The sequence below is a fragment of the Pelobates fuscus genome, chromosome 2 (genome assembly GCF_036172605.1).
Source record: "Pelobates fuscus isolate aPelFus1 chromosome 2, aPelFus1.pri, whole genome shotgun sequence".
NCBI lineage: Eukaryota > Metazoa > Chordata > Amphibia > Anura > Pelobatidae > Pelobates > Pelobates fuscus.
In genome coordinates, this window is record NC_086318.1 from 230,776,174 (window position 1) to 230,798,684 (window position 22,511).

The 22,511-nt window shown below is 42.6% G+C and overlaps 1 protein-coding gene across 1 annotated transcript in view; it reads right to left on the reverse strand.

The window, feature by feature from the left end:
* The window catches only part of SLC2A12 (solute carrier family 2 member 12), a 66,821-nt gene that overhangs the window by 17,606 nt on the left and 26,704 nt on the right, over nucleotides 1–22,511 (reverse strand). Inside the window, exons 2-4 of the mRNA XM_063443250.1 lie at nucleotides 19,043–20,362; nucleotides 6,986–7,108; nucleotides 5,254–5,386 (exon numbers count right to left, since the gene is read on the reverse strand). Coding sequence (XP_063299320.1) covers nucleotides 5,254–5,386; nucleotides 6,986–7,108; nucleotides 19,043–20,362 — 1,576 coding nt within the window. The remainder of the gene's footprint in view (nucleotides 1–5,253; nucleotides 5,387–6,985; nucleotides 7,109–19,042; nucleotides 20,363–22,511) is intronic.

Here is a 22,511-nt window from a genome sequence, read left to right on the forward strand (position 1 = left end):
GAAAAGAGGCGGCGGCATGGATTCGTCCTGCCACCCGGCGCCTCCTGAGTGGATGCCCGACCTGAGCCCCCAGAGCGGCCCTCAGACGGAGACGAGGTGGGAGATCGGAATGGGGGAGAGCAGAGAATGGCCTCCCAGGCTCCAACACTAGCCCTCACACATGGCGGCACAAGATTGCCACACATACCCGACCCACTCACCGCCCAGCAGCATCCGACGCCTCCAAACATCGAAGCACGTCCCCACACTTATGGGCGCACGCTGAAAAACAGCACCAAGCACCTACCATCCCTGGGGCGACCAGACACAAGCAGCAAGGATCTTTCCAGAAGCAGGAGCTTCATCAAAACATATCCAGTCATCCAGTGGAGGCTCCCTCATAGGCCTGGGGCCAGAGAGGCACCATACACAAGCACAGAACTGCTGGAGTAATTTTGACTCCAGCATGGCAACAAACGTGACTTAACTCTCCTATGACCCGAACACTCTCTCCACCGGGTTCCGGTGCTTGTAACGCAGCTACAATGCCTCACATATTTTTACTTTTGATTTTCGTTTTCACTCCTGATTTTTACGCTTACTTTATTCTGTTTCGCACACTTAGGGCTTAGCATGTTTCCCATATATGCTACTAAATGCTTCGGACGGCAGCGACTTGTATTCCTCCACGTAGACTGTTATGACACGCAAATAGTCTTAACCAGCATAACCTGCCCTCAACAAGGCATACACATAGACTAGAAAGTAATCTGCATTCTATTTAACAGCAATAGGATACCACTACCAGCATGTTTAAACAAACATAACTCATTTAGCGAAACTAGACGTAATTACTGTGATTTCTATGTGCATGACTTATCTAATAATGACTCAATCCTGTTTATATATAAAAAAAAAGTGCAATGTTTTTTTCTGCCATACTACTGTTATCGTATGCATACATATTTGTTTGCACCAGCTGTTGTGGCAGTGCAAATATGCTTGTTCACGCTATGCACGAATAAAAATAAAGAATTGAAAAAAAAAAAAAAAGATGAGAAGCATAAGAACTAGGGGGAATATGAATAAATCGCAATAATAATAATAATAATAAAACCCTAGAAAGGCTTAGAACTATTTTTATTATTTACTGTCCGTAAAGTGTAAGCACAATCCAAACCCCCAAAGTGAGAAGAATCAAACAAAGGAGAAAGAAGTGGATCCTTGTAAGGCATCCAGAGTTGGCAGCAATCTGCCCTATATAACAGCGATGGTGAACCTATGGCAGGTGGCACGCCGGGCCCTCTCTGTGGGCACGTGGGTATAGGTTCGCCATCAATGCAGAGTAGGCACGGCAGGTGCCCACTCTGCTTTCTTGTAGGAAGGAGGGATCTCGGAAGCAGCTCTCCTGTCCTCCCGCGAGCAATCTGTGTGGAGCTTTGCCACATGTGGGAGGACAGGAGACATACTTACCACCACCGGACCACCAGGGATGGCTGTGTCCCCCCCCTTCACCAAAGGTAAGAAGAAGGGAGGGGGGGATTCAGATTTAATATACTTTTTTTTTATGTATCTTATGTATGTATTCAGCAGTGTGTGTGTGTGTATTCAGCAGTGTGTGTGTATTCAGCAGACTGTGTGTGTGTATTCAGCGGACTGTGTGTGTGTATTCAGCGGACTGTGTGAATGTTTGTGTGTGTGTATTTAGCAGACTGTGTGTATGTATTTAGCAGTCTGTCTGTGCGTGTATTTAGCAGTCTGTCTGTGTGTCGGTGTGTGTATGTATTAAGCAGTTGGTGTGTGAATGTATTCAGCAGTCTGTGTGTTTGTATTGCATTTGTTGGAGATACTAATAAATATAAGCTTAATTTTATCTATTTCTATCATTATTTTTATCATTGAACTCTCTGTTGTGTTCTTTTAAAACAAAATATATTAGTAAGTTTGGACAACTGTACGAGTTGTTTTTTCTAAACTTAAACCTCAGTATTCAGGTTTAATTGCCGTGTTGGCACTTTGAGTAAAAAAAAGTTGGCATGTATTGCGGTCTGGGCACTCGGGCTCTCAATGGTTAGCCATCACTGCTATATAAGAACATATACAAACGCTGCAGTTCATGTTTTTCTAAAGCCAGGGTACCAACTTTATTAGAAGGGAGCTATAACAAGTTTCCGACAATATGTCCTTACTCATAGGAATGTCCTTACACTGTGTCATGATTTATTTAACAAAAATAAATTCAAAATGGAGAAACCATGTATGAAAAACTAAATACACCTTATAATGCAATAGCTTGTAGAACCCCCTTTACCAAGAATAACTTGATGTAATTATTTTCTGTATGACTTTATCAGTCTCTCACATCGTTGTGGAGGAATTGTATAGCCCACTCTTCTTTATAACGTTGCTTCAGTTCATTGAGGTTTTGCATTTGTTTCTGTACAGCTCTCTTAAGGTCCCAACACAGCATTTCAATCGGGTTGAGGGCTGGACTTTGGCCGGGCCATTGCAACACCGTGATTCTTTTCTTTTTCAGCCATTCTGTTGTAGATTTGCTGCTTTGCTTGGGATCATTGTCCTGTTGCATAACCCAATTTCAACCAAGCTTTAGCTGTCGGATAGTTGGCCTCACATTTGACTCTAGAATGCTGTTGTATACAGAGAAGATCATGGTTGGCTCAATGACTGCAAGGTTCCCAGGTCCTGTGGCTCAAAACAAGCATAAATCATCACCCCTCCACCACCATGCTTGACAAATGGTATGAGGTGTTTGTGCTGATATGCTTTGTTTAGTTTTTGTCAAAGTGGTAGTTTGGTCTTGTCTGTTCAAATAACATTGTTCCAGAAGTCTTGCGGTTTGTTCAGATGTAACTTTGCAAACCAAAGTCATGCTGCTATGCTCTTTGTAGAGAGAAAGGGCTTTTTCCTAGCAAACCTTCCAAACAAACAATATTAGTTCAGTCTTTTTCTAATTCTCTGTCATGAACTTTAACATTTGACATACTAACTGAGGCCTGTAGAGTCTGGTATGTAACTCTTGGATTTTTTTGCAATTTCTGTGAGCATTGCATGGTCTGACCTTGGGGTAAATTTGCTGGGACGTCCACTCCTGGGAAGATTGGCAACTGTCTTGAATGTTTTCCACTTTTGCATAATCTCTCTAATTGCTAATTGCTCTAATTGCTTATCTAAGATCATTGCTGCTGTCCTTCCTCCTTGGCATTGTGTTAAATACACCTGAATGCTCCAGACCAGCAAACTGCTAAAACTTCAGCTTATTTAGAGGTGGTCACACTTGCTAATGATCAATAATACCCTCACTGTCTTTGCTTTAATCAAGGCCATTTGATTAGCAGCACCTGTCTGTTGCTCAGCCTCTGAATTTCTATGGAAGCAGTAAGGGTGTAATTGCAATAAGGCCAACTCCCGGAGCGAATAGGGGGAGGGGGGCATGACTGCTGCCCTGAGGGGTGGGCATAGCAACCAAAATGATACAGTTGGTTTTACAGTTGAAAGCAGCGAATTCTGGGAAAATTACCAGTCTATTGGTGAACAATGCTGAGTGAGCCTGGCAGTGTCTTTCCCCACACACCCTCCCCAATGGTTCTGTTCTGGAATTGTTGTTTTGTGTTGTGTTTTTCTTTGTTTTTAATTTTGTCACAGCTGCGGGTTTCCTGCGCCAGCAAGTTTGGTAAATGAAAAATGCCCGGACGGGCTTGGGGAGTCGCAGAATGAATTTGGTTGATTATGAAAGACAGGCTGAAGAGGCTCTGGTGTAAAGATGTTTAAAGTGTTCCTGTCTGCTGGGTAAAACCAGCAGCTGACAATATTTGGTTATGTTGATTTAACCCCTTAAGGACACATGACATGTCTGACATGTCATGATTCCCTTTTATTCCAGAAGTTTGGTCCTTAAGGGGTTAAATAAAGCTGTAGCCGTTGCCCTTACCCACTTATCATGGGTTTGCATTACTTATCGGGAATGGAAGGGTAACAGGATTTGGTGATCGAAGGAGTCAGTAGTCAAGGATTTTTCACGCATGGCTTTATTTTTGTTAAATAGATCATGGCACACAGTGCAATATTTCATGTGTTGTTCATCTGAGGTTACATTTAACTAATTTTAAGACCTGCTAAGGAACAGATGATTGTTATTATGTCCCAATATTTAAAACCATAGAATTCAAAGTGGGTGTACTTTTTTTTTTTTTTACGGAGTTGGAGACCTCTGTGTCTGCTGTCCTGTGAAATGATGGTAAGCTGTCCCGGTATATATATTTGTGGTTACTGTTACATTTCGATTACTGCTTATATATTTTGGGTTATCTACCCTATTCTAGTTGTGGCAGTATCAAAAGGGGTACCTGACTTGACTTACAGTATGTCCCACAATACCTCAATATCTTGACCTTTTAAAATTGCATAGGAGGATTGTCCTGTACCACAGCACATAAGGTAACCATACAGTTTATGGTACAATGCACTCTCTAAAATGTAGACAGTGGCCTGTCAACTTTAATTTTATAGACTGCGGAGCAGATATGTGCATTGACTGCACATTCCTTAGTTGATATCCAGTCAGCTGGTATAAAAGCATACAGTAATACTAAAATTGAATGTAGTTGCATTTAAATTCAGAAAGAGAGGTAGACACAATGAGAGAAGGAGAGAAGGAGAACCCGAAAAGACAGAGCGGAAGGGAAAGAGAAGCAGAGAGAAGTGTGTAAGGAGAGATCAGGTCTCTATTAATTTTACAAGTTTTGCAGTATCTCTGATACGTAAGGTGCCAGGATTGAGTTTGACTCATCCTGGTCTGATGTGCCACTGAATGGTCAGATGCCGGCTGCAGCAGGGCTTTGGTTGGGCTTGCTGTGAACTCTCTGTGCTGCTCCAGGCTTACTGTGAATTGGGAGAGGCTCTTCTGGCAGGAAGAGGCAACCTAGCTTGTAGAAGAGTGCCTGCAACTCATTGCCTCTTCACAGGAAGAGATGGGGAGGCAATGAGTTCTGGCTGCAGTATGGAAGCAATATGCACCTTCCGCTGTGCACACACAGAGCAGGAGGAAAGAGAGGATCATTTAGCATCACCCCCACCCACAGCAAGGGGACAGCGATTGTGGGCTGCTGCTGTAATTTAATGCAGTATATTTGGCAATATACAAAATAACAGTTTTGCAAAGGAAAGGCTTCTCTTTCAACCCTGGTAGTTTTGCCACTGAATTCTACCATGAAGATTGACTTATAAATGTTGATTTAAAAATGATGAGGTACCCACCTATTTGCCAACTCCATAGATATCTCCTCTAAAGGTCTCCCCTTTGTATCAGGAACAAAGACTATGACAAACATCAATGAAGCTAGACTCATTACAGCATATACAAAAAGCATCCACGGTAGACCAACTCTCTCTGTTAACAAAACAAAAATTAAGTGTGTTATCAATGCACAACAATATTGTTTTTATATGAATAAGGTGGTTGAAGCAGATTATTTATTAACAGAAAAATATCACTTATTTGTGATTAAATTACTTATTGCTCTAAAAGTTAATAAACAATAAAAATGGATGAATAGAAAATAACTAATGACTCTTATTTAGTAAAAGGAGTTGCTGAACTGCAGACTAATGAGGCTTAAAATTTAAAGGAATGGCTAAGGGGTAAATACCTTTGTTTTAAGGATTTAAAGATGCGTTAAAAGCCACATCAGCAAAAAAATATAGTCTGTTTTTAAACAAAAGGTTGTCTTTCATATAATATACATACTTAACTGTAAGAGAGAGCAGTAGAAGTTGTTGTACTTATTTGCTATTATCTCATGATTAAGGTTGATAACAACGCTACTTTGGACAGGGCTTTGAGGTAGATTTGTTTAACTGGCCTCTATTTGGATATGGGGTGTTACAGTATTAGGGCCTATCAACATGGAGAAACTAATCACCTATGTATTGTGTGTTTCCCTACCCTTTCCCCTCCAAACCTGAGTGGGTGGTGGAAGGGGATAGGCATCTAGCAAATATTTTTGTTTACATGGTGTGTTCAATAAAAACACGGCAACATTTAATTCTTTGTGTGTTATTAGTTTAAGCAGACTGTGATTGTCTGTTGTTGTGACTTAGATGATGATCAGATCACATTTTATGACCAATTTGTGACGAAATCCATATCATTCCAAAGGGTTCACATACTTTTTCTTGCAACTGTAGGTTACTCAGAGTGTGCTATGGGTACCATGCGGGTGCAGAATGTGATGTTGGTGTACTATGGGTAATAGGCTGATAGGTACTGACTGTATAGGTGTTAGGTGTATGTTGATGTGACTGCACCTATACACGCATATCATATGGTTGTAATCTGCGTGATGTGCAGTTTTAGCACATTTCTCAAACTAGACTAGTTTTTCCACATCCATGTACTGAATGAGAAAAACAAAGCAGGCAGATTTAACAATGTGACCAAACATTGCTTTTTGCTAAATCTATACACAATTGAGATAACTACTTAAGGGAATATTCGTTACACCATAAACACTGTGGCTCACTGGTAAGAAGCCAAACTGTTCTAAAACAGTTTGACTACTTACAATAGGCACTCCTGACACCATAACCACTACCATGTGCAATAGTGGTTATGATGTTTGAAGTGTTCCTTTAAGTAAAAAGCTATAAAATGCATGAAAGTTGTTTTGGTGCCTGGAGTGTCCATTAAATGGAGGCTTTAAACCATAAACAACGAACAAACTTATGAACATTTTAATGTCTGTGTTCCTCATTTACAAAAGCAGTAAGAAAATTCACATAACAATCCAAGATAATTATACACAGACGTAAAAAGAATATTTACTGTATATACTTTATTTATAGAGTGTTGTCCTTGTCGGTAACGTATTATCTCTGGGAAACGAGGACATTACTCTATGGGAGTAGTAAGTTATGCTGGCAACAGCAAAAACGTCTGCCTTCATATACAGAATGTATTAAATTTAAAGGAACCACAAATGTATCTTACCAGTTAATGTGAGAAATGTCAGCGATATGAGTAGATTCATTCCCCAGTTCATACTGCTTGTTATTGAAAATGCCCGACCTTTAATACCCGCAGGAAAGATTTCACTCTGAACCAGCCAAGCCACTGACAAGAAAGTAGAAATGGTCAGTTTACAACTGCGTAGCACTGCACTACAGACTAACATAGCAGATTTAAAAAATATCCTCATTTGATCATTTAATGAGCCAGAAATTTGGTCTTTCTCACATACATCTGCAATCATGCGTGGGTCTGTTCTTAAATGGTGAGTTAACAAGCAATTTACAGTATAGTTATAAATTTGTCTTGGACTGATATTTTGATCAAAATGTGTTGACTCACTAAGCCTACCATGTATAACTGTTTACTGAATAAACCCCATAGGCAAGTTTTTAAATCCAGAAATGCTGAACAGCATGTTTCCCTATAAAGGATCAATAAAGGACTTAGGAGATGCCCAGTCTGGTCATCTCCTGGACCCTTTCAGACTTATTCCAGAAAGTCCTGTAGACAACTCATCCTTCCTGCGCCTCCTATGGGAAATGTCCCAGTTAGCCATTTTATTGTGGTCACAGTACATGCAGGGCCAGATTAAGAGCCCAGTGGGCCTGGTGCTGACAATTATGACAGGCCTAATTACAGAATCATATCGACCAAAAACCAGAAAAAAACACTCCCAAGCGTCATGTATCTGATGGAGATGGTGCTGGAGAGAAAGAAAACAGCAGGTATAAGAAAACACATACCCTAGGCTAATCTCTCACTAATTTATGTTTTCATGTTTCAAGTAAATCCATAACCCCTAACAGCAGTGTCCAGTCAAGCAGGAAGTCAATGGGCACGGTAAAAGGGTGTGCCACTGACACAAATCACGTAACCTGCCAAAAGGGGCGAACATGCCCAAAAAGGTATGTCTGCCCAAAGAATTGGAAGGCCAGCCTGGCATGAATGCATGTCAGGCTGCCTGCCAATCATGCAGCTGGCCAACTAAGGGCATACTATGCAGACAGCACCCTGAGCTTGGCATAAATGCATCTAATGATGCACTTGCTCAACGCTAGCTCAAAGGACTGTCCCCTAGCACTCGCTGGTCCACTTGTCTCCTTACCTTCTTACTAGCAGGCAGAAGCTCCTGGTATATAGTCTGGGACAGAGAAAAGCTGTATGTAGTGAGTGTAGAAGAAAAGGAACATGCCACAGTGTTAGAGAGACCAAAGTCAGCATTACCTTAAAGGACCACTCTAGGCACCCAGACCACTTCAGCTTAATGAAGTGGTATGGGTGCCAGGTCCAGCTAGGGTTAACTAATTTTTTTATAAACATAGCAGTTTCAGAGAAACTGCTATGTTTATCAATTAGTTAAGCCTTCCCCTTTTTCCTCTAGTGGCTGTCTCACTGACAGCCGCTAGAGGCGCTTGCGTGATTCTCACTGTGAAAATCACAGTGAGAGCACGCAAGCGTCCATAGGAAAGCATTATGAATGCTTTCCTATGCGACCGGCTGAATGCGCGCGCAGCTCTTGCCGCGCGTGCGCATTCAGCCGATGGGGAGGAACGGAGGCGGAGAGGAGGAGGAGAGCTCCCCGCCCAGCGCTGGAAAAAGGTAATTTTTAACCCTTTTCCCCTTTCCGGAGCCGGGCGGGAGGGGGTCCCTGAGGGTGGGGGCACCCTCAGGGCACTCTAGTGCCAGGAAAACGAGTATGCTTTCCTGGCACTAGAGTGGTCCTTTAAAGGATCACTATAGGGTCAGGAACACAAACATGAATTCATGACCCTATAGTGATAACACCACCATCTAGCCCCCCTGGGCCCCTCATGCCTCTATAAATATAGCAAAATCTTACTGTATTCAAGCCTGAAGCTGTAACTCTGCATGCTGTTAGACTCAGAAAAACAAGCAGTCTGCTGACATCATTAGAAATGGTGGCCTGATCCAATCACAGTGCTTCCCCATAGGATTGGCTGAGACTAACAAAGAGGCAGATCAGGGGCAGAGCCAGCATGATTCAAACACAGTCCTGGCCAATCAGCATCTCCTCATATCGATGAATTGAATCAATGAATCTCTATGAGGAAAGTTCAGTGTCTGCATGCAGAGGGAGGAGATACTGAATGTTTGGATGCATTTTAGGCAGCCATGACCCAGGAAGGATCTCTAACAGCCATCTGAGGGGTGGCCAGTGAAGTTATCACTAGGCTGCAATGTAAACACTGCATTTTCTCTGAAAAGACAGTGTTTACAGCAAAAAGCCTGACGGTAATGATTCTACTCACCAGAACAAATTCAATAAGCTGTAGTTTTTCTGGTGACTATAGTGTCCCTTTAACTATATTCATTGTCAGCCAGTCCACACAAGTTTTGTTCCCATACATCCCTCTTAAGTTTCCATACTTAAGCAAGAGTATGTGAAAAGTAGTTAGGGTTGCCACCTTTCTTGGAAAAACATACCGGCCTTGTTAATTTGCATAATTAAATATGTATGGGTGACATCACATGATGTAAATCACAAGGAGTGACATAAGAGAAAATGCTGTAAAATCAACAAAAAAATACTTAGTTTGATTCTGCTGTATAGATGGATTCCTCCCAGTGGCCCCATGTCTCATAGTGTCCCCTAGTGTCGTGTCCCCAGGTCTCCCAGTGATCCTATGTATCACAGTGTCTCAATGCCACATGTCTCCCTGTGTCCCCATGTATCCCAGGGTCCCCATGTCACTAGGACACTAGGAAGACGGGGAGACCTGGGGACGGGGAGACCTAGGGACACGGCGACACCAGTGATACTGGGAGACTAGGGGACTCTGGCTGGGATGCATGGGGACACTGGGAAAATAGGGGACACTTGAAGACATGGGGACACAGACACCAGGGACACAGACACTAGAGACACTGGCTGGGGGACATGGGGACATTGAGACATGGGGGCACTGGGAGACATGGGGACACTGAGACACCAGGGCCACAGACACTAGGGACACTAGCTTGAAGACATGGGGACATTGAGACACTTGAGGCACTGGGAGACATGGAGGCATTAGGAGACATGGGGTCAGTGAGACACTGGCAGACTGGGGGAACTGGGAGACTAGGGGGCACTGAGACACCAGGGACACTGGCTGGGAGACATGGGGACCCTGGGAGACATGGGGACACTGTGTCCCCATGTGTCTGTGTCATAATGTCTCCCAATGTCCCTTAGTGTCTCAGTGTCTGCCATAATGTCTCCCAATGTCCCTTAGTGTCTCAGTGTATGTCTCCTTGCAGCCTTTCCCCCCATCCCTTACTTCCCTAAGCTGTAGGCTGTCTCTGCAGGGTGGGAGTTGCTGTCTGGACTCTCTGTAGCTGCTCCCTTGTGGATCGGTGAGTAGAGATAGGCAGGGAGGGATATGCTGGAACTTCCTATCCTTGCCTCTCTCCACTCACAGCGACACCTACTGGCCAGTTGCATAGTAATCTCTTGCTTATAATGAGAAAAATACCAGCATTTGTATTGCCAGTATCACTGTAATATTGGCACCAGCCAGGCAGCCTCAAATACTGGCTGTGCCAATAAAATAAAAGCCAGGTGGAATCCCTAAGAGTAGTGTGTGAAAAAAAAAATGTTAACAATTTTTCAAACATTTTTTTTAAATCAATGGGCCTATTCCATGGGCCTGGGCCTGGGCCTGGAGCTGCAGCTCCATCAGCCCCTATGTTAATCCGGCCCTGAGTACATGAGAATGGGCCGCCATCAGGGGGTGACAACCATGACGGTTGTCACGGGCCCGGAGGTCCTGGGGGGCCCGGACTGTTCTGGCAGTCCTGGGACCCACTTTCCCTCTCTGCACACATAGATAGCGAATTTCGCTACCTATGTGTGCAGCCGCGGGCCCCCCGGCTCCCTGTACTTGCAGAGGGGGCCCAGCGGACTGCAAGTGTACTTACAAGCTCTTCCCTCACTGTAACTCCCGCGAGACGTGCGACCGTCATAGCTTTGCCACGGGTTACCATGGCAACGCTCTCTCGCGGTAGTTACAGAGAGGGAAGAGCTTGTTAGTACACTTGCAGTCCGCTGGGCTCCCTCTGCAAGTACAGGGAGCCGGCGGCCCCCACAATGCCACCGGACCACCAGGGATCATGGAATCTCCCCACACCCTGGACCAGGTAAGAACCAGAGAGGGGGGAATAACATTTTTGGAATGCTCCATTTACACTACACGCATACACTACACTAACACACACTGCATTCACTACACTAACACACACACACTGCATACACTACACTAACACACACACACACACTGCATACACTACACTAACACACACACACACACTGCATTCACTACACTAACACACACACACACTGCATTCACTACACTAACACACACACACTGCATACACTACACTAACACTCACACACACTGCATACACTACACTAACACTAACACACACTGCATTCACTACAGTAACACATACTGCATTCACTACACTAACACACACACACACACACACATACACTGCATACACTACACTAACACTAACACACACTGAATTCACTACACTAACACACACTGCATTCACTACACTAACACACACACACACACTGCATTCACTACACTAACACACACACACACACACACACACACTCTGCATTCACTACACTAACACACACACACTCTGCATATACTACACTAACACACACATTCTGCATTCACTACACTAACACACACTCTGCATTCACTACACTAACACACACACTCTGCATGCACTACACTAACACACACTCTGCATTCACTACACTAACACACACACACTCTGCATACACTACACTAACACACACTCTGCATTCACTAAACTAACACACACTCTGCATTCACTGCACAAACAGTATCTAATACACACAAACACTACATCCATTACACACATTCTAATCCACGTCCACTATACACACCACATTCAGTCCTGCATCATTTGCAGCAGACTAGGTAAGAGTCCTGTGGGCGGGCCGGGCGGTGGGCAGGCCGGCCGGGCGGGGGGAGGGGAGTTGGGGAGTCCCAGACCTTGTGCTTTGTCAGGGGCCCCAAAATTTCTGGTGGCGGCCCTGTGAGAATCCATTGCTTGTGGAATAAAATAACCACAGAAAAGAAGACGCGCATGGATAAGAAAGCCTTAACTCAGTGCCAATTAGCATGAAACATGTTAAATGATTATGACCACACGTTTATGAAACATGGATATGCAATTAATTCTTTTTTTTTTTTTTTATCTCTGGACACACTCTCGTTTGTCGTTACTACTGTTTAACCTGAATTATTTATTGTTTCATGGAAATGTCTGCAGGAGACTAAATGGGACTGTCCACAGAACTCCTGCCAAATGAAGCATCAATGGACACATAAACATTATTATGGTAAAATCTGGGAAAACTTTGCAAATCTGCTACATTGAAACCCCATGATAAAAAGCTAGGACATAACCAGCACTCTAGTAGTATGGGCAGTGATCCTGTCAGGCACTGATTTATTCATCAAGGAATAAGCCTGCTGTGATAAATAAACACGTGCCAGAAGGTAATGGTAAAGCTGAAACATTTTGGCCCTTTCTTGGTCCAGAAAAATAAATGAACTGGGAATCATTTTTCTTGAAGAGCATAGTTGCCCACACATAATATTTGAAAGCATATTCAGTAAAGAGACTCTAGTATTGGGAACTAATGAAGGTAGATTGACAAACCAGCCTTGAGACAAAGAAGATTTAAAAAAGGGACGATTCAGGAGCCTTGACTTGGAACCATAATCAACAGACCAGTTCTTAAAGCAGCACCGCCACCCGGGGCGTGGGTAACCACGGAGCAAGATGGCTGCATGAAAACTTGCTCCGGTACTAGGGTACCTAATCCAGCATAATCCTAAAGCTGCATCTGACAATACAGAACAACAATGTCCCACCACAAAAGCAAGAGGAGCTCAGCGAAACCGGAGAAGCTCAATTTTTTCAGCCAAAAACAGACTTCTGCGGCCCTGGCTGCGCAGGCCTCAAAAGCAGCCGAAGATCCTGAATCGGACGACGGCATGCACAATAGCGACCTAGACATACGATCAGACACGACACAGATCACTAAAGCCGACCTTACAGCAGCCCTGGAGGTCCTGTCTACTAAATTAATCACCACATGGCAACACACAGCAGACTCACTGTGAAAAGACATCCAGGAGCTGGGAAAACGGACGTCGCACATGGAGGACAAATGTGACGAATTTGCCACGGCGCATAATGATTTGGCCACGAATGTGGAACGCATGGCAGCAAAGATTAACACTATGGAAGAAAAAATGGCGGATATGGAGGACCGCTCCCGCCGGAATAATTTACGTCTGAGGACGTTGCTAACAACGACTTACCGGCATATGTACGAAACCTCCTGCACGCGCATGCACCGGAGATACCTGCAGACATGCTACTAGTGGATCCGGTACATCGCATCCCGAAACCCCGACATCTCCCGCAAACAGTGTCAAGAGATATACTGCTGCATGCTCATTATTTCCACATAAAGGAACACATCCTCCGGAGCAGCAGATTGAGAGCTAAGCCACCGGCCGAATATCCCACGGTCAAAATTTACGCGGATCTATCGGCCGCCACACTACGGAAAAGGAAAGATTTCCACCGAGTCACCAACACATTGAGATCTCACGGCATCCGATACAGGTGGGGATTCCCCACAAAATTGATCGTCATGCAAGATGGGGGCACAACGGTGATACACACCCCTGAGGACGGTCTGAAGAAACTGCAGGCCTGGAACACGCCGGCGGAGCCGACCGACCAGACCACACAACAAGCAGGAACACTCAAACCGGAATGCTCGCGTCCTCTCCTCCTCCTCCCCCCAGCGGCAGCATGGCTAACGCTGCACGCTGGGAGCCGGCACCCATATCAGTACGCCGGGGTCACTCACGTGACCCGGCGTTAAAGCGACAGTACAACAATCACAGTGGGGGGTATAGATACCCCCCACGTGTGTTTGTTAATTCTGATTGGAAGTTATCCAATCAGAATTAAGGCAAGGATATTTATACTTACCTTTCCTGTCTCTCAGTGCCCTGTTGTGGTCTTTGCTTTAGAGTATTGATACTGAACGTGTGCTTTCTGGTTACGTACTCCCTGGCTTGTTATACTGACTTTGTGACTTTCTCCTACCCTTTGACCTCGGCTTGTTTCTCGTTATTCTGTTTTCTGGTTCCCCTTACTCGGCCTGTCTCCTGACTATTCTGTGTGTGCTTAGCCCGGCCCCTCTAAGGTCCGGTACTGCACACTTTCTGTGTGTGTGTGTCTGTGTGTGTGTTAGCGTGTTGGGGTCCCCGAATCGTGACACAGTACCTATTCAGAACACTCCAAATAGAGCTGCCAAGGCAGTTTTTTAAAGATGCCTAATATTCCTTAAATCAATTCATCTGGGGAGGGAAACGACCTAGAATAGCAGCCGAAACCATGTATAGGCCCTTCAAGGAGGGGGGAATGGGGGCACCTGATATCACAAGATACTACACAGCGGCCATGATGAGCACACTCATATCCACCTTCTATCATACAACTCCGCCAATGTGGAGTCACATAGAAACTGCAAACACAGATGGACTCTCGATGTCCATCTTAGCTTGGATGCCCAAGCACAAAAGACAGAAATATAAAAATATTTGCCCCACCACGGCGGCAACACTCCTCATATGGGACAAATACGTTAAGAAACACTATTCCGCCTCATACATATCCCCGGCACTACAAATCCAAGCGTTCCAACTTCTTATTCCGGGATTTGACCATGGCCTGTGGTGTAAACATGGGGCCACACGTCTATCCCACTTAATGACAAATGGTCGATTATTGGACTTTAGCTCTCTAACCAAACAGTTTAACCTCCCTCCTAAAGCCTACTTCTCATACCTACAATTACAGTCATGGGCGAGAAAACATATTGGTATGGATGTTGCACAAACGCAGGTCTCTACACTGACAGAGATAGAAAAAGTGTGTATGGCCCAAAAGCCACCCCAAAAAATGCTGTCACTCCTGTATAAACTGACCAAGAAACAAGATCAACCAGGGAAACTAAGCTTCATGAGGGCATGGGAAAAAGATCTAAACCAGACTATACCCAACGAAGTATGGTCAAAACTGCTAATGGCACACAAGAACTTCACACTAAACACATCCCATATCGAGACTAGTAGGAAAGTGCTATATCGCTGGTACATGGTACCTACTAGGCTACGCAAATTTGATCAAAATAAGTCAGGGTCTTGCTGGAGATGTTTGAAGGAGCCGGGGTCAATGCTCCACATTTGGTGGACTTGCCCGGAACTTAAACCCTTTTGGGAAAACATCTCGGATATCATAACTGAATCTACTGGCAATACACTACCGCATTCTCCAGAAACTTATTCACTGCTAGCATTGCCACACGAGCTTGAAAAGGTTGACCTATACCTAACGTACCACATTATTATTACAGCGCTAATGGCTATAGGCAGGAATTTGCTGAGCAAAAACCCACCTAGCATTAAACGATGCCTAGACATGATAGATACTACCCAAGTGTATGAGACAGAGGCAAGGCGACTGAGGTCCGTAAACAAAGTTTGGCCAACAGTATGGCAAAATGGCAAAAGTGGGGAACATGGCGACAAAAATGCCAAACACAAACGTAGTTCCACTACAAATCAATAATCGGAAACACTTTCCTGAAAAAAAAACAACAACAAAAAAAAAAACGACCCTTTTACCCTCTCCCCCTCCCCTCCCCCCCCTACTTCCCAGTGTGTAACTATGGTAACACCTAGTCGTAAGTCTAGGTTAGTTGACTAAAAGCCAAGGCGCAGTTGCAGGCTAAAATGTTAAAGCGTTATGAAGTTATGATGATATATTATGTCTCCTCAGCAACCTGTTGGGGATAACTAGTATTAGATGAAGTGTGACGTACTTCAACAATGTGGATAATGTGAAAAAATGTTTACTGCTATTCTGCAACTGTACAATTTGTTTACAATTTGTTCACAACTATCCAAAACTCAATAAAAAATATTACACAAAAAAAAAAAAAAAAGCAGCACCATCACTGTCTGGGGACTTTGCATAATTTGTGAAGACCCCCAACAGTGACATAGCGGTTGGTGGTCCAGAAGCCGGTAGGGACAGGGAAAGGTAAATTTTGCTTACCTGAACCTAGCCATATTATTCCAGCCAGTCCTCTTCTTCTCTTAATGCTTCAGCACCAGGAGCTGACGTCACTGCTGTACTCTTGCACATCTGCTAGAGTACAGCATTCAGGTATTTGGAGGATCCTCCATTGACACAGCTAATATCTCTGGAGCTGTCACTGCTGAGGGCTGGGAGACTGACACTTCTACACAGCGTTAGCTCCACCCAGTGTCTAGAAGTGTCAGGCGTAAGAAATATACTGAGACAAAATAGTTTTTAATTTGTCTTAGTATAACTTTTGTCTGGGTTGCAATGTACGTGAAATTCCAGCACAGTCAGTATGAGTATTTCCCAGAGATGTTATCTTTGTGAAATACTCCTTTTGAGGGGGACCTGCCCTGGAGGACCTGCAAAAAGAGTTCCAATCAGAACATTTCTGAAAGTCTTGGTTCTATTTGTCCTCTTGGAGGAAGCAAAATCCCACAAACAATGTATTCTTTTAACCATGCCCACATTAAAGGGACACCCTAATCACTAAACAGCTTTAGCTTAGTGAAATGGTTTTGGTCTACAATTTTCAAAAACTTTATTAAAGGGTCAGCTAATTGAAGTGGTCTGGGTGCTGTGTCCCTATTGCACTTAGTGCTGCAATGTAAAACATTGCAGTTCCAGAGAATGTTTACATTGCAGCTCTAAGTCTGCCCTCAGTGGCTGTCTACCATACAGTCACTGGGGGCGCTTCCAGAATCCAAACGGACCTTTGGTCCGTTATCTGATACTGGACGTCCTCACGCTCTGCATGAGGACCTCCAGCATCAGATTCTCCCCAAAGGAGGTAGGGCTGACGTCGGCAGGGGAAGAGCGGGGGCGGAGCATGACCCAGCGCCGAGGGACATCGGCACTGGATTCAGGTAAGTGGTAATTCAGCCCCGCGGGAGGGGGGCTCCTTAGATACCTATAGTGCCAGGAAACGGCTCTGTTTTCCTGGCACTAAAGGAACCATTAATGGATGGAGTTCATTGTTTGTATCACCTGTTTATTTTACATACAAGACTGATTCCAAAATTTTAATTGTCCGCTACTTAACTTATTGTAATACAAGCTGTAACAGATATTGCAAAATGTATTGTAAATGTGTGTTATTAGTCACATCAAACTATCAATTTTATTATTTAATTCATTCTCTTCACATATTAGTTCAGGTTCAAAGATTTATGAAACTCATCCCTAGCTGTATAACAGATTGCAATCCTTGGTTTAAATAGTTATTTCTATGTATTACTTCACTTAAGCTTTTTGTGTTATTTCCAAAAATACATCACATCTGAATTTGATTGTTAGGTATGAAAAAAAATTACAGTTAAAGCTTAAATTAAAAATGAACTGAATTTGTATCTCTCCCAAACAAAACAGTGAAACACTTGTTACAAAACCAAAATTATTATTTCTTAATTTGCCTTTTTTGTAAATCAAATACTTTTTAAAATATATTTCACTATTCAATGGTTTTGCCTCTCGTGAACTCAGCGGATGTTAAAAGCTCACATCCCCATCAAAAGGGGCTGTAACTTGATTACCTTTAATCTAAAATATTTACCGTATTACAATTCAGACAAACCAGAATTTTAGATCACTTGATAAGCATTGTTTAAAGGGACACTATAGTCACCTGAACAACTTTAGCTTAATGAAGCAGTTTTGGTGTATAGAACATGCCCCTGCAGCCTCACTGCTCAATCCTCTGCCATTTAGGAGTTAAATCCCTTTATTTATGAACCCTAGTCACACCTCCCTGCATGTGACTTGCACAGCCTTCCATAAACACTTCCTGTAAAGAGAGCCCTATTTAGGCTTTCTTTATTGCAAGTTCTGTTTAATTAAGATTTTCTTATCCCCTGCTATGTTAATAGCTTGCTAGACCCTGCATGCTAGACCTCCTGTATGTGATTAAAGTTCAATTTAGAGATTGAGAGACAATTATTTAAGGTAAATTACATCTGTTTGAAAGTGAAACCAGTTTTTTTTTTTCATGCAGGCTCTGTCAATCATAGCCAGGGGAGGTGTGGCTAGGGCTGCATAAACAGAAACAAAGTGATTTAACTCCTAAATGACAGTGAATTGAGCAGTGAAATTGCAGGGGAATGATCTATACACTAAAACTGCTTTATTTAGCTAAAGTAATTTAGGTGACTATAGTGTTCCTTTAATTAAATATTTAACTTTGCTTACATTTAATTTTACGTGAATGTTCTGTATTCATGAAAATAAGTTACAAATGTATGTGTCATTGAAATGAAAGATTTTAACAAAATCTGTTGATTTTGATAAATATTATGGGTTATTCAATGGTTTGTTTTTTTCAAAAACTGTGAATTTCAAAATTTAGAGTAAAGTAATAGAACTGAAAACATAACTAACTGTTATGATGTTTCCATCCTATCTATTTTGGCCTAAAATTTGAAATTCAGAATTTACATTGAGCCAATTTTATCAAGTATCTTCTGTTACAATTTCAGAAAGATATGTCTACTACATTTCATACTTTGAGTGGAACATCTAAGGGTGTAATTTGCTAAATGCCAAAAATGTTAGGCTGCCAAGCTGTGACTTTCTGAAGTGGAGAATCTTTCTAAATCATCTACTTTTGATTCAATTTTACTATTTAGTTTCAAAGTCACTGTGAATCTGGGTTTATTGAATAAACCCCTAACTGTCACTAGGTTTCTGTCCCTTCCCTCTATATTCTGCATTAATGATCAATGGTAATTAGAATGTTTAACTTGATGACTTTTAGCTTTTAGTTTTCAACCTCATTAACTATGTAACTGCAAGCACAGTTAAGTCAAGCGGAATACTCACTTGGTCCCAAACCTATAGAAAAAGCAGCAATGTAAGCAAGAAGGCTGGTTAAACACAACCACTTCAAAGATAGTGAAATTTCTGATCCATGTGATGAGACTGTTGTGCCCCTTGGAGTAGCATGATCTGCCCTTGGTGTCCAGTGCCAGATATTTGTACCGTTTCGTAATGCAGCAAGATCTGATTCACTGCTTGATGATAGTTCATTGAATTCTTTCTTGAGAGACTCATTGCTTCTTGCTATGTTCATTGGCCTGGAGAATGCAGACATTTCAAGAGAATGATTGTGGGCTTTACACATACTTTTCGAACTCACATCTATTTTAAGGCTTACTAGTCCCATTGCCACCAGAGATACAGCCATCACAGCAGACCCAACCCAAAGAAAACGTTTACTACCAAATCTGTCCACAAACATAATTGCTGGAATTGTACTAACAACTTTGACAACTCCAATTCCAGTGGAGGCTAATGTGGCGGCTTCATTACTCTGGAACCCAACAGACTTTAGAACAGTTGAAGCATAGAACAATATGTTGGGCTGTCCTGTTATTTGTACAAAGAAGCTTAGTGTTAGACCTATTAAGAGCCGAGCTCTCATGTTATCCCGGGAACAAAACAAATCCAAAAAGTTGTACTGATATTCAGCTTTGATAGATGATTTAATCACCATGAGTTCTTCATTAATATTTGATGATGCCCTTAGTTTCTGAAGAACCTTGCCAGCAGCTTCATCTTGACCTTTCATCATTAAAAACCGAGGGCTTGGGGGGAGGAAGTACATAGCAAAGGCTTGTAGGGCAGCTAATGGAATAATAAGGCCAAACATATACTGCCATCCATTGGTGATGGTTGCAAACACGTAATTGGAAATATAGGCCAGAAGGATTCCAACAACAATCATGAGTTCATTTAGAGACACCAACATGCCCCGGTTATGCTGTGGTGCAATCTCTGCAATATAAACACAGGTAGCAATGGCAGCTAAAGATATTGACACTCCAATAGCAATTCTTCCAATGATGAGACTCCAATAATTCACAATAATGATTAACAGGAGATTTGCTAGGAGAAGTAAACATGATGTTACAATTATTGTGATCCTCCTTCCATAGTAGTCTATGAGAAATCCGCCAACAAGTGAGGCTAGAAGTGCTCCAATTAGTAATGCACTTACTACTATTTCCTGCTGTCGGCAAGTAAGGTGCAATAAACTGTTCAACTGAAGAAGGGCTCCAGAGATTATTCCTAGTTCATAGCCCACTAGCAATCCACTTATGGCAGCAATTATGGATGAAAGGGCTATAAAGATTCCACACCCTAGAAAACAAAAATAAGGATCTCAGTAAAAAGCTTTAGCACAAATGAACACATTGAATATGTTTTTCATAGATACTTTAACTATAGACGTATGCACCGGGTGTGGCAGGTGTGTCTTGGCACAGTTTACTGCATGGCTGGATGGTTTTTCCTTTTCTCGCAGACGTTGTAGCGGGGGACAGAGGATCCACTGCAGCTAGCAGCTGTTTCCTGTCAGCATGCATGAAGTGGGTAGAGGCTTGTCAGACTCAGGGTTAGATTCTATTCAATGAGATAAGCTTATCTGTTGTAATTATATAACAGAGTCCCAATGACTTCTACCGAAAATAAGCTATTCAATTACAAGAGATAAGCTTATCTCCTCTAATAGAGTCTAGTTCTGAGTGTTTACAGGAATCATTCATGCAAGAGTGCAGGTAAGGACTAAAAGAGAGAATACAATAGTGGGAGAGAAAGACTTACTGACTGGATAATTGACCACAATAAAGATTTAAAGGTAGGTTAATCACTAGACAGGGCACAAAAGGCAGCGCAAAAGGCAGGGCTGAGTGAATGGAATAACAAACAGATAGAGAAAGGTTCCAAAATAACTGACTGGTGTAAAAAGAGGGACTAAACCAGAAGAGTAACAAACAGACAGGTAGCAAGGGAAGGGGTAAAAGTAACCGCTTGGCGGGCAGAGAGTAGGGAGTAACAACAGCAGGACCTACAAGAAAAGCACAATTAGGAACAGCAAGGGAGGGACAGGAGTAACAAACAACAGGAACCACAACAGGAGAAGAGGAAGGATAATAACAAACAAGTGCTGATATAGGTTAGCTCACAATTGCATTTTTACATTAAAGTGTAGTTGTTAATATAAAACAAGTATGTTAATTGCTAAGTAGTTCAGCTAGCATTGCTACCTTTCTTGGTGTAAATTACTGATCATGCTAATTTGCACAATTAATTATATGCATGGCACATTACATGTCATTATGTAACATCACAGGTAGTGGCATAAGAGAAAAAACTTTTGGAAGGGGACAATTCTCTAAAACACTTAAAAAAATACTTACAGTGTGCATTATGTCTGACTGTGAATGTGGCATTACGTATGTGTAGCAGTGTGTGTATACTGTTTCTCAGTGTGTGTTTGTGTATAACAGTGTGTGCACTAGCAGTCTGTCAGTGTGTATATTGTGTGTGTTTTTGTCAGTGCGTGTTGTATTATGTCATTGTGTATAACAGTATGCTTCATTGTTTGCGTACTGTTTGAATGAGTGTGTGTATATTGTACCTGAATGTGTTTGTTTGCATACCAGTGTGCCATTGTGTGTATACTTTATGTAAGTGTGTGTATATCAGTTTGTGCATACTGTGTCTGAATGTGTGTGTTAGTGTGTATATTGATAGTGTGCGTATGGCAGTTTGTCATTGTGTTTATAGGGCATGTCATTGTGTCTATATTGTAGCCCATGAAGCCCCATTGTCCCACCCTCCATCCCCTTTTTTAAATTTAGCTCCCGTTTGGTCACAGCGGCAAGGAATGGATAGATAAGTTGAGGTGAAGGTTGTTTGTCTTGATGTAAAATAGTTTGGTTTGCTAAGTACAGTTAGGTTTGGAAGGGTATTGGTAGGTACGAGCTCATTGGTAGCTCCAAACCTGGTGTGTGTATTGTGTATCTTGGTATACCCCTACACGGATAACCCTGGGAAATCATGCCCTTGGTGGCAATAGTTATGTTTATATGTTAATTATATGTTATAATATGGTTTTACTTATTGTGATGTGGGTCATTGTCTGGGGTAGTAATGTTAAAGGAGTTGGGGGGGGGGGGGGGGGGTTCTGTTTAATATGTGGACCATGACCTTTAAAACATTTAAGTACTATTTATATTTTTTGTGAGGTTTGTTAAGCATTTGCTGGAAAAAGCGACTATGCATATGTCAAGTAATGTGTGTACCAGCCATGCATAAGGTGGCTATTCTGGCTCACCACTCTCCCAGAGTCCAATTAGGTAAAAGCACTGGCCTTTGCATTGCCCATATTTTTGCAATACTGGCACTGGAAAGACATTCTTAACCCCTTAAGGACACATGACATGTGTGACATGTCATGATTCCCTTTTATTCCAGAAGTTTGGTCCTTAAGGGGTTATATACCAGT